The 10,804-nt window shown below is 39.9% G+C and overlaps 2 protein-coding genes across 4 annotated transcripts in view; both read left to right on the top strand.

The window, feature by feature from the left end:
* The window catches only part of LOC18422579 (uncharacterized), a 39,991-nt gene extending 38,118 nt beyond the window's left edge, over window positions 1-1,873 (top strand). For all 3 annotated transcript variants that reach the window (XM_006827290.4, XM_020667775.2, XM_088862488.1), the window contains 3 exons: window positions 308-454; window positions 558-1,055; window positions 1,187-1,873. In XM_006827290.4, coding sequence (XP_006827353.1) covers window positions 308-454; window positions 558-1,055; window positions 1,187-1,462 — 921 coding nt within the window. In that variant the 3' untranslated portion in view covers window positions 1,463-1,873. The remainder of the gene's footprint in view (window positions 1-307; window positions 455-557; window positions 1,056-1,186) is intronic.
* Window positions 1,874-2,280: 407 nt separating this feature from the next.
* On the top strand, window positions 2,281-3,094 carry LOC18422580 (Putative AT-hook DNA-binding family protein). Its single transcript, XM_006827291.4, has one exon. The coding sequence runs from the start codon at window positions 2,281-2,283 to the stop codon at window positions 3,007-3,009; it is 729 nt and encodes a 242-aa protein (XP_006827354.1). The 3' UTR covers window positions 3,010-3,094.
* Window positions 3,095-10,804: the final 7,710 nt, after the last annotated feature.

Here is a 10,804-nt window from a genome sequence, read left to right on the forward strand (position 1 = left end):
TAGGTATCACCTTTTACAGGTATTCTTGATAGTTTTAGTTATGCCAATTAACGGTTGATTTACTGGTGTTGATGCATCATCATTCAGATACCTTCTAATTCTTCCTATCCTTTTTGTTTGAATCCTTTCATGTGTTTGGATTGTGCTCTGTATGCTGCTTTTTGTGGATTTCTATTTAGCTGTTTTCTTCTGTTACACCGACTTTATTTGAGTTGTTTGGGCTACTGATATTTTTGGGGTTCTGAGGGTCCTATATAAAATGCAACATTGAGTTTAGTTATCTGAAATGCTTGGGATCTTTTGGCAGCAAGCACACACGAGTTCATCCCTGGGTATTCAACCTGAGAGAGAATCAGATATGCCGTACTCTCCATTCCTTCTAACACAGTCAATGCCAACAAAATATAGCACCACACTATCTTCTATTAGTGGTCCGATTTCTTCCGTACCAGAGGTATTGCCCTGATCCCCACCAATCCAATGAGACGACTGTGTCTCTCTTTTTGTCCAATGCTCCTTATAAGTATTGATGCGGAAATTGTCTTGAATGCATGCAGCTTGCAAAAGCAAATGCATTTCGCATGCCTGCACAGCCATCTCTTCAGACCCTGCCAAGCACTAGCATTCCCACCATGCCTCAGCAGCAGCAGCAGCACCTTCCTTCTGTGCATGCTTTCTCACAGCCAACTGCTCTTCCTTTAGGCCAATTTAGCAACATGCTTAGCTACCCCTATTTACCTCAGAGCTATGCTTATTTGCCTTCCTCTGCATACCAACATGCTTATGCAGCAGGCAACACTGGGTTCCATCAGTCTCCATCAGCTGGGCAAGGTGCTGCCGGCATCAAGTATTCATTACCGCAGTATAAGAACAGCGTTGCTGTGAGCAGCTTGCCTCACTCAGCTGCTGCAGCCTATGGGAGTTTTGGAACAAATCCCCTTGGGAGTTTTGCTCTGAATTCCTCTACGACAAGCTCTGGGAGCACAACAATGGGTTATGATGACATTGTAAGCTCGCAATATAAGGATGGCAGCCACTATGTACCTATTCAACAGGTTTTGCCTGTCTATATGATATTTATTCCCTCATGTTTTTTTTTTGGTTGGATTTGAGATGACCTCCTTAAGTTTTATTTCCCCTTGAGGGGAGGAACTCACTCAACTAGAATATTTTTTTGTAATTTCAGAATGAAAGCTCTGCCGTGTGGGTCCATGGGCCTGGTTCGAGGAATGTATCTGCTATCCCAGCCAACACGTACTACAGTTTACAGGGCCATAATCAACTTGGTGAGTTTCGACAGCCTCAGCAGGCTTCTCACTATAACACATTGGGGTATCCGAATTTTTACCATGCCCAAATGGGAGTTGCTCCTCCTGCTGCTGCTTTGGAGCATCAGCAGAGCCCAAGCGATGGTGGTTCTCGGGCTCCCTCGTCACACCAAATTTGGGCGCATGGTTACTGATGTTTTCTGAATATATCCTGGTTTTTCAGGTCTCCCAAGAGTAGGTTGTAGGGTTTGATCTGAGCTGCTTTTTATCGGGGTATGATCGTTGTTGACTGTTGAGTTCAGTTCAATTAGTTGTAAATACCTACGGTAACTTTTTTCAAAGAAGGTGGGGGTTCTCATCTAGGAACCAGATTGTACTGCTTGTGCTTTGGTTGAGCTTGTATTCTAGATTAGTTTTTACACTTCTTTTTAACTTTCGGTGCACCGACTAATTCACTAATTTGTTCCCGGTTTTTTTTTTCTCTCTCTGTGTTGGTCGTGAGAAGAGGTTTGTTGCATAGGACTCACTTTTTTTATAACAAGTAATTGTAACAGTGAGCATCGCTTATGATTGCAAAATATTGATGACATTGATAGTTGCTGGAAGCTTTCATTGATAGTTGCTGGAAGCTTTCTTTCGTCTTCCCTAGTACTTACTCCTTGCTATGTTGATAAGGGCAAATCGATCCAAGATATGTTATCTGTTTATTTTTTGTATTGGCGAAGTGATATTTGTTAGGTGAAGACCTATTACATGAGTTGATTTGGGAGGTTAAAAATTAGGCAGTGAGGAGCTGCTATACAACGGTTCTACTTAATCCCTTCCTACTTTTATCTCATTCCCTGAGCTTATTAAATGTTTTCCTTTTTTGTGCCTGCTCTGCAACGGTTATACTTAACCACCTCCTACTTTTCTCAATCATTCCTTGGAAATACTAATTTTTTCTTTAATGCCTTAAGATTGGGGTTTATTTTAACACATCTCAATCGGCTTTGAGTGGGGGCATGCATGAATGGCTGGTGCGGATCTAGGAGCTCCATCTTCCAATGGCTCCAAGAATGTGGATTCCCAAGCACACAGGACAAACATGACCAAGCCCTCTCCCCTGGACCCTCGAGCCCTTCTCCTGCCAGTCAAGAAAGGCAACACATTCAGGCGGCCACGAGGAAGGCCTGCAGGCTCAAAGAACAAACCAAAGCCCCCCATCATAATCACTAGAGACAGCGCAAATGCTCTTAAGGCCCATGCAATGGAGGTGGGTCCGGGCTTCGATATTGGAGAGTGCATCGCAAACTTTGCTAGAAGGAGAGGACGAGGTGTTTGCATAATGAGTGGGAATGGGTGTGTTATGAATGTGACCATGCGCCAAACCTCGTGTTCATCTGGTGCCATTGTGACTCTGCATGGACGGTTTGATATACTATCGCTATTAGGCTCATTCCTGCCCCCTCCCACCCCACCAGGGGTGACAGGCCTGACTGTCTTCTTGGCCGGGCCGCAAGGGCAGGTTGTTGGGGGAAGTGTGGTTGGCGCTCTTGTGGCTTCGGGCCCTGTCATAGTCATGGTTGCTTCCTTCATTGGTGCTACATTTGATAGGCTCCCATTAGACGAAGACAGGGGAGAACATCAGCAGCAACATCATCATGATATGTATAACGTGCCACCCAACTTACTGCTCACGAGTGGGGCGCAGCCTCAGGAGCACTACTCTTGGATATCAGCAGGGAGACCTGGCTATTAATCGTAGCGCGTTGTTTTAAGAATTGTCAAGTAGTTTGGTGTGAAATCATTTGTTCTATATTCTATATACCAATCAATCTTATCTTTACCCCTGTAGTACTAATCCACCGGTTTGATGGCACCCTTCACTCCTGTCCTTCTTGCTGGTTGGTTGAGAGAGAGCATTGAACGAAAGAACTCTGTCTACGCTTTTCAAATTCCGATTATATTTGCTACAATCTCCATACCAGTGATTGAAAAATTGTCTGAGTAGTTTCTACTCGGTTGAGTGGTTTCTACTCTGCCGAGTTACTCGGGCTCGGACCTTTGCTGAGCTCAAGTTGGGTGTCCAACATAGGGATATTAAGAAACTTTAAAAATATGAAAGATCCTAAAAGATAAGGAATTTATTTGGAATATTTTTTTTGTTTTTGTTTTCTGTCGTTGTGGCAAAGATTGGAGAGTGTTTTGGCTGTATATACTTACTTTTACATTTTTCCATCTTTTTAGGATTATTTAAAAAATACCCCCCTCCCCCCCCCCCCCCCCCCCTCTGTCACAAGTTGATCTTTGAAAATCTATTTTTTTAACTACTTTTTAGATGTTATTTTGAAGTGTTTTGCTTAATCTTACATTAAACATTTATTTTTCCTATTTTTTAAAAATATCTTATTCTTTATTATTTTTTGACAATTTTTTGCTACTACAATACTGAGCACTAATGGGGCTGAGTTACTCGGACTTGGCCGGAGTAATTGGCTCAGGCCAGGACTGATTATTTGGGCCAGGACTGATTATTTGGTCCGAGTCGCACTTTCTAGCACTGCTCGACACTTCAAAAGCGTTCATGAATTTGGACAAAAATTTGAAACCTTTTGAAGTGAAATAAAAGCGCAATTTTTGTAAATGATTTCCAATTTTTGGGATCCGACCAAAATTGCAAAGCCTAGAGATATTCATAGTCGTAATATTGGATTTCCTCCAATTATTAGTACTGTATCCTATTACTTTGGGAGTTTATTTCATGCATGCTAGTTAAAGCATCCAAACTGGTGGAGCGTTATGATGTTAGTGAACACCTAGTACAATATATTAGCATTTACCCAGAAGAGAAAAGAGCACGCCACATTATCAAATAGTCAAGTGCCAAAGAGGCTTGAACTCTCAAATCAAATAAAACAGAGACTTGCACTCTGGCTATCCCTCATATCCTTTTCTTGGAAGGGGATCACACAAGCTCAAGTTAAGGCCCCGTTTGCATATCCAAGTTTCAGTAACGGGGCCATATTTTTCCTGGTAAACGACCAAACTTGGTCTGCTGCACTATTCATAGGTGACGTGTTAGTTTTGGAAAGGGGAATATGGAGTTTTTTGCAATATGTAAGGGCATCAGTCAAAATTGCTTTGCTTTGGCCGAAGAGCTGAAGCTTTCGGATTTTAGGCTAAGACCAAAGCCAAGCGAAGGTTGGTGCTGTCGTTTTGGTGAGGTTCAGATGTGTTTCGACCGATTCGGGTTTGCTTTGGGCAGATTCGGCCGAAGCTTCGGCCTCTTTGGCCTAAACGAAGAAATATCTATATAAAAATATATTTTTTTGGAATTTTTATTTTTAATTTTTTTTTATTTTTATTATAGATATAAATATCCAATTTATTTATATTGAAGTTTTTTAAAGAGGTCCGAAGTCTTCCACCAAATCGACGGAAACACCAAATTGTTTTATTTTTCTCAACAAATCGAAAAAGACTCCGAAATGAAACTATATTGGTTCAAACTTAAGATACAAAAGTCAATTTTTACGCCCACATTGCCTTGAAAGACGCTTCTCCATGACTGTAAGTCAAATATTTATTTAGAATCTAGGGTTTGGTGCTTCCAGTTTTTGTGCGTGCTTATAAACACATACACATGCATATGGCCCCTCTGCTGAGTCTGGTAGGGTTGGCAACAGATCGGGTTTAAGCGGGGCCAGCCCTAGCATGGCCCACCCTACTCTTATTGGGGCCTCCCTGATAGGCTCGGGCCAAATGGAAAATAATGAAAAAAAAGAAGAAAACTATGAAGAACAATAGGGTCGGGCCAGGCTAGCCCTGTCTTGGCCTGGCCCAGCCCAACACTAAGGCCACATTTGTGGCCTCAGCCTAGTTGCGGTTGAGATTTGGTTTTGATCCAGAACCTATTCTTTTTTCTAGTTAAATTGTGATTTAACTGCGGTTTAGACAAATTAGTTACATAAATGATTAAAGTCTATTAACTACTTAGCGTAAAGGCCCGAGTGTTCACCATAGTTAATAATGTTTTATGACTTTCAGGCTGCAATTATGATTGTTCACCACGGTCGATAATTTTCCATAAACTTTTGTCACAATTTTTTGTGCTCCGCGACCTTCTTGCCCCAATTAATTGGGTTTTCGCAACCTTTAGCTAACTGAAACCGGTAGCTTAGTTACAAGTGATACTACCACCTTAACTTCAATCCCAGTCCTGACTTTTTCCTTTTCTCTTTGCCGCCATGGGCTTTGCCATGCGTTTCACACATACAACTCTCCGTACATGATTGCAGGATGCCATTTTGGCAGCTATTCATTGTAGTTATGCAAATTATTCCCATCTCTTTACCGCCGTGGGCTTTGCCATGGCTCTCACACATGAAATTCTCCGTACATGATTGCAGGATGCCATTTTAGCAGCTATTCATTATAGTTATGCAATTAATATATATATATATATATATATATATATATATATATAGAAAAATGCTGTATATATGAAAAATGTTGAGATTAGTCCACTAGTTCATATGAACATATGAGCTCAATGATTCAGATTGAATCTGCGCCGATCTGAAGGTCACGACCTCATTTTATATTTGAATTTTAATATTTTTCTACAAATATAAATGATTTTAAATTTTAGGCGTCTATTCTTCTCATGAAAGTGCACTTAATAAAAACATTTAAAAAATAATTCAGTTACCCTCGAAATTTTCAGGGGTATTTTGGTTTATTTATTTATTGTAAATTATTTTTTTGACATTTTTATTAGATTCTTTTATTTTTGAAGAATACACTTAAAATTTCAAGTTATTTGGATTAGTAGAAAAAACATTAAAATTAAACTACGAAATGAGGTTGTGACCGTTAGATCGGTCCAGATTCAATCTGGGCCATTGAGCTCATATATTCATATGAGCTAGTGGGCTAATCTTAGTATTTTTCATATATAGATATATGTGTGTGTGTGTATATGTGTGTGTCGTTTTTCACCTCTGTTAACTAATGCCCAATGAATTTTTGTTGTACTCAATCGGAAAATCTTCAAAACTTAACATTCAACTAATGGAATTCCTTCAAACTTGTACCAAATCAAAAGCAAACAGATCTTTCTATGGGCAAATTGATATGAAATAGTATGTTCTTCAGATGTTCTCGCGAGCATGCAACTTGGAGAACTGACACCATGCTTCACTAGGCTTTATTGTATCATGGGGATATTTTTATTATGACTATTTGATCTTATATCGTCTTAGTCGAGGGCATTAAGAGATTGTTCATCGAACTGACTTCCAAAAGCAATGTTGAGAATTTTGAGCAGCCATGACCGAGGGTACCATGAACAGCCACGATGGAGAGCACAGGTGATCCTCTCATGGCTTTGTTGAAGGGGTTTCACCATGGTGAGGATCCTGCCGTAGTGAACCTTGTTGAACCATAGTCCCCCATTTTGTCTACTGTTAGGAATGACGTTTTTGTTTCTTCGTCTGCTTTAGAGAGCTCCAGGCAGGAAGCCCTTACCATTAATGGTGGCTTCAAGCATATTGAGGAGGCATTCATGAAGATACTAACAAGATCTAAGATCACCAAGGCCTCCTCGTGGTTACTAAAGGTCACTTCTAGGTCCTCTTCATCAACCAACTATAAATATGATCACCTCCAAAAGAGTACTCGCTGTCCTCATCATAAAAATCCTCAGAAAGGTAAACAAAATTGTGATTTTGGCATTGTGATGAGACATGCTTAATGGCAGAAGACTTGTAGCACTTGATGCTGTTACTAGCACCCTTTTGGGGTTGCTTAACTCTTGAAACAACCCCTTTTGGTTCCAAGGCACTTAGTTGGTTGGTCGTTCCAGCAATGTTGAATCTCAAACTAGCACTTTCATGCTGCATTTTCTTCCTACATCACCACCACAGACTGCCACCCTATTGCTCCCCTCACTCGCACCACACCTCACTTGTTTGAGGGTCTTTTTGTTGAGCTTCAACCCTCTTTACAAGGTTATAGATCTCATCAAGGTCCAATAATACTATAAAACCACCATATCTTGAATTGATTGGGGCAAGCCATTCATATACCTAGCAATGAACTGCTCCTCACACTCGATCACAACACTATGGATAATCAAAAGGTCAAACTCATCTATATATTCATCCACTGATCTATCTCTTTGGTGCAGCATATGCAGTTTTTGATATAAAGACTTTAAATAATGTCTAAGGAGATATTTTTTCTTTATCTTTTTCTTCATCTTCTCCAATGCAAATAATTAGGTTTTCCCTTTGTTTTTCACCTTGCACTCCGCTGTTGCCACCATACCGAAGCGCTTTTGTCCAATTTAATGGCAACAACTTTAACTTTTTTTATTCTTTGCTCTTCCTTGTAATCAAAGGCCATCTCTGTTGTGTTTAACCAATATATGAGGTCATCGGCTGCAACTTTCGTTCAAATCAAGAATATCTACTTTTAGGTCTATAAATTTGGAGTGCTACGTATACTTCTAATCATTGCTCTTCACTTGAATCATCCCCAAGAGCACGATCACAAAGAGAATTACTCAATATTGTCTTGGAAGGATAAAACATCATCTTACCCACTGTTGGGATGATTTTAAGTTGAAATGTGTAAAGAATACAAAACAAACTCAAAAGTACCTCAACAACCACTCTGTTAGGGTATATTTGTGAACGAAGCTTTATTTTATTTCTAGAGATTGAATAGTTACAAGGTATATGTAGACACCTTGTTAATTACATCTATTGTCTCATACAATGGAGATGTGAAATACCTCTTTTTAATCAATCACAAATGAACTCGTCAAGCGAAGAAATATGGAGGAGTTAGTAAGTGAGTCTTGTTGTTAAGCTGCTTAATTTGTTATTCACATAAAATGGCAAAAACTCATAAATATTTAAGTGCGCCTGCTATCTCTTAGTGATTGTATTTTTTGAGCATATCTCTCACCTTTTTTTCTTGATTTCTTTAATTGAGCAATTTATAATCGTTGAACACTTTGATATAGTGTGTGTAGTGGTCCTTGTTGAAAGATGACTATATGATCGAGCACAGTATGTATAATTTAAAAATTATTTTACAATATTGTCTAGAACACTTACATATGTCCAAGAATTACGGTCTTTGTTAAAAACAAACTCTAATAAGATCTAGGATCGTCTCTTTCATACCATTACAATTCTATACCATCAGATAAAAATACAATGCATGAAAAATCAAGAAACATGGAGCCATTAGAATTATCGAAAACCTTGCGTTAAGTTACCCCCAATTTATACTCAAAATTATCGGTGGGGAAGTGGTCGACGATTCTTTTTTAGGTGTAAACTTGTCGAATGAGTTGGTAGAGGAAAGAGTCCCATCAAATTACTATCCGGGTGAGAGTAGGACCACAAACGTTCCCCCACTCGGATGGCCGGCAGAGAGCTTCTAAAATGCTATAATCTTGGAGTTTGGGAGAAGTTTTGGAAGTTGGGATAGGAAAAGATAGATATTTTTAAAGGGTTTTGAAAATGGAATAAAGCAAGAAATAAACGAAAGAAAATGAACTAAAACAAGAGATACCTTAGGCCGGGCCTTAGGCCCGACACCCAACACCCGGAGTCGACGTCGACTCAGAGTTGATGGTTGCACAACTTTTCTGGTCCTTTTGGCTTTGGCCGAGCGAAGTAAGTATGGGTGAAAGAGGGTCCGAAAATTCGAGTTATTCAGACCTCCTTGAGTTTGGATAAAGTAGAGCATGGATCCTAAGGCTTGGGACCTAGGACTTAGGGTTCGATTTTGGGTCGGATAGGGTTTAAGTTAAGAGCGGCAGAGCTTCGACGCTTTTTCTAAAAATTGTTGTTCTTTTGGGTCGAGGGATTGCCTCTTATTTATAGGAAAACAAACCTTGCATTCATTGTTGAAGCTTGAAATTTAATTTGGATCGTTCAAATTCTGGTGCAAGTGGCAAATCCTCCAATGCGTTTATCATAGGCATCATTATGGTCTGCATAGTTAATGCTTAAGCAACCCGTGATCTTGGAGTACGGTGCGGTTTTGGAGGCGGAGTGTTAAAGAATTGATGAAATTGCCAATGGCATTGGCGCAATTTGGACATCCACTTTTTGAAAATTGCCACGTGTCCTGCTGTGGGGATTTTTCTATACGATAAATGGACAATAAGGTGCTGGCAGAGTTGAGAAAGGTGTGGACACATTTGTCTATTTGAAGACATTTTTGCAGTAGCTTGGGTCTCCGATGCGGAATAAAGGAGAAGCCACTCAATAAAGCCCTAACTTACAGTGGAATTTTCGACAATCTCAGAATTTTTCTAAAATGGGTGAAAATTTTCTTAAGGACTCTAGCAAGTCATGTGCCAAGTTTTGTCACAATCCGACATGTCTAAGGCAGTGCAAACAAATAAACAGTTTTAAAAAAAATCTGTCTCTAGCACCTTGAAATGGACCTTATAACTAGAACCCTATTACCAGTGCTAAAAATGGTTGTGAGACCATCACCATTAGATCCAGCAATGTCAAAAACCCCTATGGGTCAAGTTTCAGCTTAATCGGGTGCTCCAGGACAAAGTTATGGGCAAAAGATTGAAGAGGGGTAGGATGCACGCTATTCCCGTGCGCCCTCCCTGCACCAATCTCCATTAAAGGGGATTGGTTTTCACAGTCATGACCAGTAACTTTCGATACCTATATCTCCCTCGTTACGAGCCGAGTTACGCTCAAATTTTATGAGCATGTTCATCTCGTCAAGACGAGCGTTTTGATATGTGGCATGTCCCATGACGATGTCCGAGCAGGGAGAAAAACTAGAGAGAAGATGACGATTCGTGATCAAGGTTGCAGAAAAATCAGCAGTAGCACGTCTTGCTCGTGCGGTCATATTACGACGCTTGTGTACCCAATCGACGTGAAACAAATTGCATTGCGTGCGTAAGGTCCAAGGCTACCACTGGTCCATACCCCGTGCATGATGAATAGTTGTATTTGACGTATGAAGGTATTAAAGTTGCTGCAAAATTTCAGCCGCTGGAATTTAAGTTCCGACAAAAAACCCAAGATGGTAAAATCTTCATTCGAGCACGAAATCGAGCTGCGTTTATTATAACACGATTATAACAGCATGCTCAGTGCAATTCAACAAAGAAATCAAGGAAATACATCAAGAAACAAGCGCATTATTTATTGAAAGTTTATAAGTTTCTTATAAATTTCGCGTCGCATGATTGTAGCTTAAAAACGCGATTCGTGGTTCGAAGTTGGTACAAAATCAATCTTCATGACGACCCAACAAGAAAGTAATAATCTTTTGGCTAAACGAGCGCTAGAGTACTCCCGAATCGGCCTTAGGAGATTGCACACGTTCAAGGGCTACAACAGGGATTGTTTTGAAATTTTGTGTATTATTGGGCTAGGGTAAAACCATCATTTTGTACCCATTTTTAGATTTTATTTTAATTCAAATAAATTATAATTATCATTAATTAGGGTAAGTTTTGGGCATCCACCCATGTTTTGGGCCCAACCCTATAT

The sequence above is a fragment of the Amborella trichopoda genome, chromosome 3 (assembly GCF_054954075.1).
Source record: "Amborella trichopoda isolate Santa Cruz 75 chromosome 3, AtrichopodaSantaCruz75HAP2 v2.0, whole genome shotgun sequence".
NCBI lineage: Eukaryota > Viridiplantae > Streptophyta > Magnoliopsida > Amborellales > Amborellaceae > Amborella > Amborella trichopoda.